We start from the raw sequence: 14,141 nt of genomic DNA, 5'->3' as shown, positions 1-14,141 counted from the left end.
CTTCATACAATCCAAAAGTCCCTCACATACCCAAATTACCCCCACTTAAGTGGGTGGGCCCCTTTTTGTCCAGCCGGTCCGCCCGCCTCCTATAGACCCGCATGGGTCTAGGATGGACCGGGTGAACCGGTCCATCACTTTGTCACTACCAGCTGGGTGCTGTTATGTTTATGGTAGTTGCCAAAATCCTGTTACTGCTTTCCCGCGTGTTCTTATCCCTAGTTATTTTCCCAGTCACTGTTTCTTCTTTCCTTGCAGGGGTTTCAAACTTTTGTTGTCGTTCAAGCACCTAGGAGACATGGGTCTTTTTTTATTCTTCTTTATCTTTTGCAGCTGTGGAATTGTGTAGAAAATCAATGTTTGAATTTAGTGGTTATCTAGAATCGTCAATCATATATATTATTCTATATGAACAGGGAGCCTATAATTAGATTAATTGAGGCGCATAATTTTGTTTATCTTTCAACAACAACAATAGGCTTTCATGCCACTACATTGGGTCAACTATATGAATCATTTTTCTACAGTGTGTCCTATTAAGAGTCAAATTCTCATTTAAATCTAATAAAAAAATATCTTTAATACTTCATAATAAGATTTTTTTAGGTCTATCTCTACCTTTCTTTACATATGCCAGATATAATACATCTACTCTCCTAATAGAGTCATCGGAAAGCCAACTTTTATGTGACCAAACCATCTAAGGCGGCTCTCTCTAATCTAATCTACCACTAGAGTTACTCCAACCTGTTCATGTATATACTCATTTCGTATTCTGCCACTAATTGTAAAACCACGCATCCACCTAAGCATCCTGATCTCTGCAGCACTTAACTTAATTTTATGCTTCTCTTTTGATCAACATTCTGCACCATAAGTTATTGCAGTTCTTGATTCTTGTATTAATTATTTGCAATTAAAAAAAATATGTTGTTGGCCTATTAAATGGTTTGTGATATGTGAATGCTGAGTTCCATTGCATCTAATAGTTCTAATTGCATTAGAAAATCCTAAACTGCACTACATCAAATTAGTCTTGGGGCTTATGGTTGCATCCTCATTCAAATAAATACGAGGCATTATGATGTGAAACTACTAGGAGTTACTTGAAAAATTAAAAAGAGACAATTGATTAAAACTTGCTAATAAAAAAAAAATTATTGCTTGCAAATAAAGAGAAGTTAGGAATTCCAAGTATTCAACTTGTTTAGGCAAAGAAACGCTTTTGAGATTAACCAAACAATCCAATTAAATTCAAAGACTATAGTAAATGATACATGCACATAACATAATCCACCACTTAATAACGAGAGGTTCACCTTGAGTACCTTCTCACTCAATCACTCTTAGGCTTTAGCGGAGAAAGATGAACCATATGAGGAAGGATATTACCACTAGGAAGACGACACCGAAGACCTTCGTTGATGGAGAAGTAGCCGGGGGTGGGGGAGGCGGTGGGTGACCGATGATTATCCAACAACCCGGTTGAAGGTGCTCTTCAATCGATAATGTTAGTTGGTATAAGATGCGGTCGATGTATCCGTCAATAGTCTCGTCGTTGCCAAAGTACACAGCAAAGAACGGGGATCCAAAAATATCCGTTTGTCCTTGCTCGTCGAAAACAAATCCGTGGTCGACCTCAGGGTCGGCCATACACCAATGGTAGAAGGGAGGAAAGAACTTGTCTTCTTCTCTTAGCTTCAAACAACATGAGAGTTTTAGGTTTTCCAAGGGAGAATATGTAAGTGGAGAGGGGCGGTCAAGGGGAAGAGAAGGGAGGGGGGGCTTGGTTGAGAGGGAATTAGGTTAGGTTAGAGGGTGGGAGAGAAAGTTTTAGAAAATCTGAAATTAGTTCAGATTTAAGTGGATTTGGAGGAAATTAAATTTGAAATTTGATTTCAAATTCAAATGGGGCGAGGGCTCAAAGAGGAAAACACAAGAGAGAAGCCCAATAAGGGGGTCGATGACATTAAGAGGAGATTTGTGGGGAGGGATTTAAGAGTTTCCAAAACAACTCATGGGAATTAGGAAAGGCAATAAGAAATCCAATCTAATTTGAATTTCAAATAGGCTTGACTTTATGCACTTTCCTAATTAGGATTTGCAAATAAGAAAAGTATTTGAAATTTGAATTTCAAATTTCAAATAAGATTAATTTCTTTCCTTTTCTACTTGGAGTTAATTTAGGAAGGGAATTATGATAATTGAAATCATCATAACTGAGGTGGAGCCTAGGGGAAGGCCGGCGGCAATGGGGAAGGGGGTAATGGTGTAGGGTGAGAGGAGGGGAAAGGCTTGGGCTGTCAGTGGGAGCTTGAGGTGATGGAGCTAGGGAGGATTTGGGTGGGAGAGGATGGCCGGTGGTGTTAGGGGAAGTAGGGGCCAGTGGTGTTAGGGGAAGTAGGAGCCGGTGGTTGGGATGGAGAAGAGAAGAAAAGAAAATAAGATAGATTAAACCACGAGCCGCGGACTCTTCCAACGACTGGTGGGTATTGCGCTTGCTCTCACCTCGAGCTCTCTCTCCCTTCTCTGTAGTGCTCACACAAGAAGAAGAAGAAGAAAAACACATAAAATTTTATCATCAAATCATCCACTTACAACACATAATACCACAATATATAGATCTCAAACATGAAAAAAGAAGAAGAAAAGTACGCAGTTGCCCTCCGGGCTACAATAACAAGACACTTACCCATAGGGTAAATTCGGAAAACAACAAAACTACATAAATCATAACATAAAGAAATGCATCAAAAGTAAAGGCGCTGAATCGTAGCCGTCAATCTACGATTCCGTCGTCGGTACACGTGTTTGAATCTCTGAACGATGTCCTCATCACATTAATTTGGCCAATTAAAAAAATATATAATTAATGATATAATTTAAATGAAATCAATTAGGTTATGACTCTAGACCACACAATATATAATGTTAGGGGAAGTAGGAGCCGGTGGTTGGGATGGAGAAGAGAAGAAAAGAAAATAAGATAGATTAAACCACGAGCCGCGGACTCTTCCAACGACTGGTGGGTATTGTGCTTGCTCTCACCTCGAGCTCTCTGTCCCTTCTCTCTAGTGCTCACACAAGAAGAAGAAGAAGAAAAACACATAAAATTTTATTATCAAATCATACACTTACAACACATAATACCACAATATATAGATCTCAAACATGAAAAAAAAAAAGAAAAGTACGCAGTTGCCCTCCGGGCAACAATAACAAGACACTTACCCATAGGGTAAATTCGGAAACAACAAAACTACATAAATCATAACATAAAGAAATGCATCAAAAGTAAAGGCTCTGAATCGTAGCCGTCGATCTACGATTCCGTCGTCGGTATACGTGTTTGAATCTCTGAACGATGTCCTCATCACATTAATTTGGCCAATGAAAAAAAAATATAATTAATGATATAATTTAAATGAAATCAAGTAGGTTATGACTCTAGACCACACAATATAACTTTTATGAGACGCAAAATTATATTTCTACATTAAAAGGGAGGTTGTTGGCTTAGAAAAAACACAAACCTCGTCTTTAAAATTTGGAGCTTATTTTTCATGAGATAGATTCATGCAAGAGTTTATTTAGACCTAGGGTCTAAATTAATTATAGGTACAGTCCCCCATAGTTAAATGTCATCTCGCTCGCAATAGAGCACTCTTAATTAAGGATTATTACATATATTAAATTTTAGGCTTAGGCTCAACACTTCTATGTCATTCAATCAAGCGATGGTTGAGGAAATAATGGTAGACTCAATCAAAATTCTATAGTTCCATCATCTCATAAAAATCAATGGTTCCAATCTATCAACACCAGAGTGTTGTACAATGTAATATCCAAGAAATCTAATTAATCATATATTGCCTCATCTTAATTCTTAAGTTTTCCCAAGCAAACTAGAAAATGTCTATCAATTTTGCTTGTTTTAAGTTTTAATTGATTTAGTGAACTTGTTAGAATTGGAGCTGGCTTGAATATACTTTGGATTGGTGCTTACATTCTTTGGAAGGCCCAAATTTAATTGAGATGGGGTTTATTGCTCTATTTGTGTGTTGTCTGAGTATGGGGCCTATGATTATGATATTAGAGTTGGCTCAAAAAATTGGGTCTTTCGATCTTGCCCTATAGGCAAGGAAATCCGACACTGAGGTTTAGTTTTATTTTGATGGGTTCAATGTTTTGTGTTGACCTGATGAATTTGGATGAAATAGGATTACATATATTGGAAGGTTTGTTAATTAGGTTCTTTGAATAGTATTCTTAACTTTAACAAAAGGAGAAATAAAATCAATAACTCTAACTGTTGGCAAGGCCAAATGACTAAGAATTATCATCGAGAGGTTAAGTGCAACTAATCACTAGTGTTACTTCACTAAAATTGGGCGGGCATTTAGATATAGTTTTGATGACCTTGCATCGTGAGCAAAGCGACCCTTTTTGCGACATTTCACCATCACCCTTTGGTCAACTGAGGAGATTATGAGATTGAACATTGGTCCTTGGCCCAAAAACCTAATAAATCAAGTCAATATTATTGCTTGGCCAACCATCGAGCTTTACCATCTTTTTTACTTGACTCTCTTTTCTTTTTTAATTTGATTAATAAACTTTTATATTTAATCTAACTTTATAAAAAGACTCGTATGAAATTTTATAGAATGAGTTTTACAAATATACTCCAATGAAGCAAGTGATAATGAACTCCTTTATACAACTATTTGCAAAAATATTGTTTCATTTAAACAAATGATATAATTGTATGAGCAATATAAGCTCCTCTATCTTCTCTAAACATGTAGTATTTGCATAGTTATAAGCTTTATTTTAACAGCCATACTTTTAATAATATGTATAAATGATTCAAATAATTATGAGACTATTTTCAAATACTATTGTTTGTTGAATATGCAATTAGAAAAAAATTGTTTATCATTCCGAACTAGCTTGTGAGATTGGATGGTCATAAGTAGGAAAGATGATAGCTCATCATCTTTTTTTCTTTTTTTAAGTCATACACAATTTTAAAATGAAGTTAAAATAAAAGGCATTTATTTTTATGATTGCTTCAATCATTTTTCTAAACTTCTTCCCTATTATTCTCAGCTTTCTCCTCAAGTGATGGCCAATGATCACAAGAATGCTGACGGTACTAGAAAAATTTAATCAATCGTATTATTCATTACCCAACAATAGCTATAAAAGGATAATCAAGATAGAAAAGCATGATTATCCAAAAGTTTTCCTTGGTATAGGATCAATGATTGATGGTAGGAGGTGAGGCTCTGACAAATCAAAGATAAAATAGACGCAAAGGGTAATTTCTATCTTTCCAATTGAGTCAGAGAACAACAAGCGTGGGTACTTATAGTTTTTCACCAAAGCAAGGTATACCCATAAATGCTATCTATCTCTGTTCTTTTCAGTTTGCCTAATAAGTACTCAAAATAAAAATAAAAATAAAAACAAAAAATCTTGAACTAAAATAGAGAAACTAACAAGAAATCAAATTTCATGAGAATTTATTCAAAAAAGAATACGGATGGGTTGATTTCATGAGAATTTATACAGAAAAGAATACGGATGGATGCCAACCTGGAATTCCCCACAGTATCCTATATGTTGGTTGTAAGCTCTCTTCATCGAACTCAACACAAGCATTCTCAAAAACATGATTACTGTGCCAAGAAAATTGTGAAATTACAATTTTTCATAAAATCAGAAGGGCTACAATAATTTTTATAATAAATTCTATAAATATTGACGTCAAAAAGAGTAAAAAAACTTAGCGTCTACAATTTGGAATGGTTAACATTTATAAGCACATAAATATAAATGCGCTCTTATAGATAAATAGAAATGAGGAATATGACAAGATGAATTAAGGAATCCTATGCAACATAGGACTATTATAGCACTCCAAACTTTCAAAATACACTTTAAAAGTTATCTTTGGTTACCATTTCTATGTCAGAATGCCTAGTTTTATAACTATACCAATTATTGATAAGTTCCAAAATTAATAGACAAATGTTAGACTTAAAAAATAACTTGGGGAAAAAGATCCAAATAGTCCCTCGACTATTAGCAAGTGCTCAATCTAGTCCACGATTTAGCACTTCTCCAAATATCCAATTTAGCCTCTCAACTATTTAAAATTGATCCGATTAGGTACTAGGACCAAAAATAACAGTTAAAGTTAACATCAAAGTTAAATATGATGATACATTTAATAGTACAAGTGTATGTGATATTATATTGCTTAAGTTATTTCATTTTGTTATTTAATAAATTATAACAAGTATAAAAATCAGAATAAAATTAACCTACTAACTAATAAGTGTGAACAATTAGTAAAAGAATATTGTATGTTAAGCATGCCTTAGATCCTGCTTGCGCCCCTTGCTTCGTCTTCAACAAATACAGTGTTTCACTGCTCAGACGCCCAAAATCCCGGTCAAAGCCCTTTGAGATGTTGATTTGCCACTCAGAACACTGCTTTTCGATTTTCACTGCATGCTACTTCAATGACAAGCTGCTCTCAATTGAAACTGCAATCCTTTATCGCTCAATGTCACAATTGTATTGGATGGTTCCATAATGGGATAAGCTGCAGCATTGTTACAAAAAATAAAATAAAATATTTTTACTAAAAATGCCCCCTCACATTATGAAAAATGGGAGATCTGTAGAACATTCTGCTAAATTTAAAAGATTTTTTTAACAAAGAGACTAAATTGAATCAAATTTCATTAGTTGAGGGACTAAATTGGGAGCAGTGCAAAACTCTGAGACCCAATTAGACACTTAGTCAGAGGCTTTTTCTCAAATAATTTCTAATAAAAAAAGGGCTGTTTGCATGACACGCCCTGGTGTCTCCTTCTCTAAATTTTTGTGCCCAGAGATAAAATGGATTGATAGGGCCAAAAATGCATTGATTCTTCTTGAACTTGATCAGTATTCCAAAATAGATGCCGGACAATGTACTTCCAAAGAAGCATATTGAGACGCATAATATTTGCCATACTTTGGATCTTTAATAAATAATAGTTAATAGAGCAAACTCCAATGTTCGCAGAATGTGTAGAAAATGGTTAGAAATTTTCCTTCTCCAAACTGCATGTTCATTGTTGCATGTTAATGGTTGTCATGCATCATATGACGGGCTAAGAGCATCACATACCTTGAGAACTTCAACAGATGGGGAATAATCTTTAAAAGTTAATTACAAATTATAAATCATATGAGCAAATTACTAATTTCAAACAATATGTCGCATGAAACAAACCAGCAATCTTGACCTCCAATGTATATTTTTTATGGAATAATAATTAATTATGCAAATATATCTCAATAGATTTTTCCATTCCAAATTTTGATACTTCTTGTATATGATTATCACAGAACGGAATGTTTTGAATTTTTTAACTCAGGCAAAGTCTGCGCACTATGCATATAGATATGGTAGGACAAAAAAAGGGTTGCCAGCAGCTTCAGCCAGTTGTGATGTATGAAGAGGGGCTGATGCACATAGGATAATGCCCACGGAATGCAGTTCATGTCAATTGCAAGGTATGGAAGGAGATGAACAATTATTTTTTTGCATTAGCAAGGAGCCTGTTTTTCTGATTTACACTTGTAACTTTTAAGTCACAATGAGGATCTTGTTAACATGATTAGAAACACCCAACAAAAAACTCTCTCTAAATTTAATATAAAACCCTAGCACCATAAGAATGATACGAAACAAGGAAGATACCTCATACATCCAAGATTTTAATGTGGCTTCAACCTCACTGGTTATTTATTTGAAGTAAAAAATGTTATTAATGAATTCTTAATCAGAACTTTCCATGGGAAATAGTTGTAAACATCGCCTTGCTTCCTTGCTTGATAATTAAAACACAGTACCTATATTTCAGTGTTTTAAGTTCACCGTGATGAGTGGTAGCTATTGTCAGAAAAGAACCGCTTTCAGCAAAAGATTCAAGAAGTGACATCCCCAAGGCTGCCCCTTCAAGTGGATTTGTTCCTGCACCAACCTGGGGTAATGGAGAAAAAATACCAGACATACAGGAATAAGTGACATGTACAGTTAAAGAATATATTATCATTTGTACAGGGAAATTAGATTAAAATTCCAAAATGCAAGTAAAATGTAACAAGAAAAATCGTGGCTAGAAAATGCTAAAGTCTCTGAATTCCCAAAAAAAATTTGAATGTTGTTCAGCATCTAGTAGGGTTAAGCACTTACTATTCTCATAAACCCAGTGATAAATCCTTATTCTAAAAGAAGATAATTTTTATATTCTTCATGGTTTTGGAGTGGTGGAAAACGTAAATCATAGTAATCAAGTAGGGCCTAATTTACCATTGACTGGACAAATTTTTTATTAAAAAGGTAAGAAAACCCCTTCTCATTAAGAGAAGAAAAGAAACATCACAATTACAGAGTTACAGTAGGTAATAAATGAATACAACACTAAAAATATAAGGTCAAACAGAATTTTTAAAAAGAGAAATGATTTATTGGGAATATTTAAATCTCATATGTTCTTTAAAATTTGTTGAGCGTCCTTTCTTGACTAAAGCTTATCTAAAAGTAAGCATGAGATAACATGTTGAACCATATTGATTTATCGTCCTGGGAAGAACTCTAAAAGCCTCTATTGTCCCTTTCTCGTCAAAAGTTCCAAAGCGCAATGCATAGAAAAATATCTCAGATGGTTTTAGTAATATCTTTAATATAATGATTTTTCTAGGAAAAAAACTGAGTCAAGAGGAATATGATAGGAAATACTTGAAGATCTCAAATAAACCCTAACAAGATTAACGAAAACAATGGAAAAAATCCACAAATCCAATAGAAAACAAACAAAACGAGTAGTTTTTTATTATAGAAATCAAACCAACGAAAAAGAAATTGCAAGATACAATTGATCCTCAATTCGAGAGGAGGATCCTTCTCTTCCCAATCTCTAGACGCCGCGAGAGCCCAAGGCACCAACCACAAGAACAAGAAACAACCACAATGATTTTGCATGCCCTAATCCTCCAATTCTGCACCTATTTATAGCATACCATCCTCCCTAACCCCAACCACACCCCCCTATCTTTCCTCCTAATAGCTCCTAGTGGGCCCCTCCCCTTGCTTTGGCGGAAATTCAAGAGGGCGGACCAGCTTTGGTCTGCCTCATGTATGTTTGAACCGGCCCCTTCCCAAGGGTCGATTGGGCCGGTCCAATGAGGACCGGTTTAACATACCCCATTCACAAAGAATCACCTTGTCCTCAATGTGAAAAAAGGAAATTGATACTTCACCCTCTCATAAGGCTCCCATGTGGCATCGTAGTCCGGGAGGCTTTTTCATTTAATTAGCACTTCCTTAGTTCCATCTTCTCTCTGACGAACCCCCATCAATTCCAAAGGTTCATAAATCACCTCTAAATCATCTGTCAGCGTCACTGGTAACTCTGAACTCGCTGCATGATCTCCAATTTCCCTCCTCAACTGGGATACATGGAACACCAGATGTATAGTCGTCGTTGGTGATAGTTCCAGCCGATATGCCACAGCTCTAATCCTTTCTACTACCTCATAAAGCCCAAAGTAGCTTGGGGCAAGCTTCTCATTCCTCCTGTTGACGATTGTCTTCTGCCTGTAAAGTCGGAGCTACAAGAATATCCACTACCCAAACTCAAATTGTATGTCCTTCCTATGCCCATCTGCTTGTTTCTTCATAATCTATTGAGCTCTCATCAAATGCCTCTTTAATTCTTCCAACACTCTGTCCCTCTCCTCCAAGTACTACTCCACTAAAAAAACTAGGGTGCTACTAGGCCAGTGGTCACTAATTTAGCAACCAAATAAAATTTTTGGCCGCTAAAAGTCTCAGCGACGAGGCTACTGCGACAAACCAGCGACCCAAATATTTTTGGTCGCTATTCACTTTAGCGGCCAAATTATCATTTTTAGCGACCAATTTTGATGGCCGCTAATAACCTTTTTTCTTGTAGTGACTAGAACTCTGTCCATGCTAACCACTTGGCCCACAACTTGGGTGTCTCAGACACAAAGCATCGTAGGTAGGTTTTCAAGATCCTGTTGACCACCTCTATCTGACCATCTGTCTATGGGTGATAGGTGATGCTCCTCTTCAGTATTGTCCCTTGTAATCAGAACAAATCCCTCCAGAAATGGCTGATAAACACAAACACCTTATCCTTGTTGGATACTATCAACTCCGGTACTCCGTGCAATCTGACCACCTCCCGAATGAAAGATGATGCCACTGTTATCGCTGTGTATGGATGTCGTAGGGGAATGAAATGGACATATTTGCTCAATATGTCTACTACCACCAGAATCACAGTGAATCCTTCTGATCGGGGTAATCCATCTATGAAATCCATGAAAACCTCCTCCCACACCCGAATTAATAGAGCTAAAGGTTGTAATAATCCTCTTGGAGATATGGTCATATACTTGTTCCTCTGATAGGTCTCACATCTGACTACCATCTCCTGCATATCCTTATGTATCCCCTTCCAATACAACTCTGAGGCAAGTCTCATATACGTCTTCTGCACCCCTAAATGACTCCCAATAGCGCTTCCATAGAACTTCTGCAACAAATGTGGAATATGTATTGATGTCCTAGGCATCACAAACCTCTCCTGATAAAGCCTCTCTCCCTCCAACAATACCCTGGGTCACTACTCTCTTTCCTCTTCAAGTCAGCCCAAATCTTTCCCAAATACTCATCCCGTGCACTCTCCTCCTTAATGGCCTCCCAATCCAACATCAATGGTATTGATACTTCCATCGCCTGTAACTCACCCATACATCTGGATAAGGCATCTGTCACCTTATTCTCTACTCCTGTCATATACTGGATCTCAAAATCATATCCCAACAACTTGGACAACCATCTTTGGTGCTCCTCAGTCACCATCATCTGCTCCAACAAGTACTTCAGGCTCCTCTGGTATGTCCTGACAATGAAATGTCAATCCAACAAGTAGGATCGCCACTTCTGGATGGCTAACACAATAACCATCAACTCCCTCTCATAGACTGATTTCAGTCTAGCCCTGGCTGTCAATACCTGGTTGAAGTAGCCGATGGGTTGACGGTTCTACATAACTACTGCTCCCAATCCATATCTTGAGGCCTCTGTCTCCACTATGAAGATCTAAGTAAAGCCTAGTAGGGCCAAGACTGATATAGTAGTCATGGCCTTCTTCAGGCTCTCAAAAGCTATTGTGGCCACTTTTCGCCATAAAAAACCATCCTTCTTTAGCTATTATGTTAGTGGTCATGAGATGGTGTTGTACTCCTTCACGAACCTCCTGTAGTATCCTATAAGTCCTAAGAATCCCCTCAGCTCCTTGAGATTCTTCGGTACTAGCCATCTCAACATAACTTCAATCTTAGCATGATCTGCTGCCACCTCCTCCTTAGAGACATATGGTACTCCACATGGCCTGAAAAAAATAACATTTCTTCAAATTGGCCTTCAACTGGTGCTCCTGTAATACTTCTAAAATCCTCAAGTGCTCCTAGTACTCCTCCGACTTGCTGTAAACCAGGATATCATCAAAGAACACCAATACAAATCTCCTGAGATGAGGTATGAAGACCTTGTTCATGAAGGTCTGGAAAGTGGTTGGGGCGTTAGTGAAACCAAAAGGCATCACTAGAAACTCATAATGTCCTTCATGAGTTTTGAAAGCAGTCTTTGACACATCCTCCATCCTGATCTAATGGTATCCGGACTTCAGATCTACCTTGATGAAGATAACTGCTCCACTCAACTCATCAAGCAACTTATCGATCACTGCAGGTATGAGTAACTTGTTTAGCACAATTTCATTATTTACTGCCCTATAGTCCACACAAAACCTCTAACTCATATCTTTCTTTTTAACCAGCAATACTGGGCTAGAAAAGGGGCTAATACTGGGCATGATAATCTCTGCTTCCAGTATCTATCTAATCAATTTCTCAATCTCATCCTTTTAAAATTGTGGATAGCAATAAGGCTTCACATTAATGGGTGACACCCCTTCCTTCAAGGTGATAACATGCTCCTATTCTCTTGGTGGTGGCAATCCCTGAAGTGGATGAAAAACCTTACTGAATTGCTGAATCAATGGCCATACTGAAAGAGCAACTTCCCATCCTTCATCCAATATGATCCCCTCTAGCATGTGCAGCTCCACCAAGTACCTTTCCCCCACTTTTTGGATACTCAACATGGTTTTAAGTGACACCATAGCTTCAGAGAGCCCCCCATCTCCCCTTATCACGACTCTTCTCTCTTTCACCATCAGTTCCATCGTTAATGCCTTCCAATTGATCTTGGTGTCTCCAATGTCTGCAATCATTTCATCCCCAGGATGACATTAATGTTCCCTAGCTCCGATGGGAGAAAGTCCTCCCTCACCTGTATCCCCTGTATGGTCAACACCACTCTTCTACATATTCCCTGACCCATCTCCACCTTCCCTGTGCCCATCATCACTCCATCACACCATGTATTCACCAATTTCATCTCCAATTGGTTCACAACCTGATTGGAAATAAAATTGTGGGTAGCCCCACAATCAATCAACACCACCACCTCCATATTATTTCCCCTTTCACTTTCATGGTATGATTCAACGTGAATCCTACCACTGAGTTCAAGGATACCTCCGCCACATCCAAATGCAGCATGTCCTCCATCTCTCCCTCTACCTCACCCTCACCTCCCTCCTCAATTTCCTCGTCATCATAGACGGTGAGAACCTAAAGAGTTTGGTTCCTACACCTATGCCATGGCATATACTTTTCATCACACCTGAAGAAGAGTCCCTTTGCTCTCTTTTCCTGCATCTCCCTCTTTGTCAGTCTTTTGAAGTTTCCCCCACTTCCCCCTTCCGCTGGATTCTCCCTAGGAGTCTCATGAAGACTACCTGCTGTCGGACCCTTGGGTGCTAGAAGAGTGGTAGTCATCCTATAAGAGCTAGCTGAACTGCTGCCCCTGGCTCCCCTCTCTTGGTACTTCTGATCTTCAACCAACTGCGCCAACTCTACTGCATCTTCCAAGTTACGAGGCTTTATGACCCTCACTGTAGCTCTGACCTCGAATTTGAGTCCCTTTATGAAATTATCCTGCAACACAGTCTCTGATAGTTGCTCCACCTGACTGGCTAAGTGCTCAAATCTCTCGCAGTAGTCTACCACTGATCCGTTCTATACTAGTGCAAAGAACTGCTCATAGAAGTCCCCTCCCCTGTCGGTTTGAAAATTCTTTGAATTCCCTCCAACTCTGTATGAGTCTCCTTTGATCCCTCCACTGATACCAAGACAACACCTTCCCCTCTAAACATAACCCTGTTGCTGTCAACTTTTCCTCCTCCATCAGCCCATTGATGGTGAAATACCTCTCCACCTTGTAGATCCACCCGTATGCGTCCTCCCCTTCAAAGATGGACATCTTCAGCTTCCTCACCTTCGGATCTCCCCCGTATCCCCATATGCCTCCATAATTTTCCCTTTCACAAGTGCTTTGCTCTCCCCAAGTTTCCCGATCTTCCCTTACACGCTCATCTTCAAACCCCTCTTCACCTTCTTCCCTCCTTTCTCCAAAATCAACACCCCTCCTACCATAAATTCCATCTTTTTTCACCCAACCAGCACCCCTTGGTTCATGCCCCCCACATCCATACCTCTCTCCATACCTTTCCCCCTTTCTCCTCCATGATCTCCACAGCGTTTTCCCTCCTACGAAATTCAAAATTCGTAGTTCTTCCCACCGATCCCTTTGTCTCTGATGCACCGTTTGAATTTAATTTTCCAATAGCTTCTTCAACATCGCATGAAGATCAGAAATTTCGTCTTTCACGGATGAAACCTTGTCTTCTACGGATGAAATTCGATCTTCCACCATTGATTTCATTTGGCTCATCTATCCTTCAAGGCGTTCCTCCAACGCATCTACCTTCTTGGCTACCATCAATACACGGATTTTTGTAGGTTCAAAAAATCTGGATATTGATCCAATAAACAGCAAGAAACCCTTCCTCTGGACTAAAAACAGTTGCTGAAATTTCATAAAACAGCCAACAAACGGTGCCAAAATTTGCTAT

The 14,141-nt window shown here is 38.3% G+C and overlaps 1 protein-coding gene across 7 annotated transcripts in view; it reads right to left on the bottom strand.

The window, feature by feature from the left end:
* The window catches only part of LOC110093853 (endonuclease MutS2), a 72,512-nt gene that overhangs the window by 9,645 nt on the left and 48,726 nt on the right, over window positions 1–14,141 (bottom strand). For all 7 annotated transcript variants that reach the window (XM_028695175.1, XM_020818870.2, XM_028695176.1 and 4 more), the window contains 2 exons: window positions 7,918–8,048; window positions 5,602–5,684 (listed from right to left, as the gene is read on the bottom strand). In XM_028695175.1, the coding sequence (XP_028551008.1) occupies window positions 5,602–5,684; window positions 7,918–8,048 (214 nt within the window). The remainder of the gene's footprint in view (window positions 1–5,601; window positions 5,685–7,917; window positions 8,049–14,141) is intronic.

Source organism: Dendrobium catenatum, unplaced genomic scaffold (genome assembly GCF_001605985.2).
Source record: "Dendrobium catenatum unplaced genomic scaffold, ASM160598v2 fragScaff_scaffold_621, whole genome shotgun sequence".
Lineage (NCBI taxonomy): Eukaryota > Viridiplantae > Streptophyta > Magnoliopsida > Asparagales > Orchidaceae > Dendrobium > Dendrobium catenatum.
The sequence above is the reverse complement of the archived record's forward strand: the minus strand, read 5'-3'. Positions and strand labels throughout refer to the sequence as shown.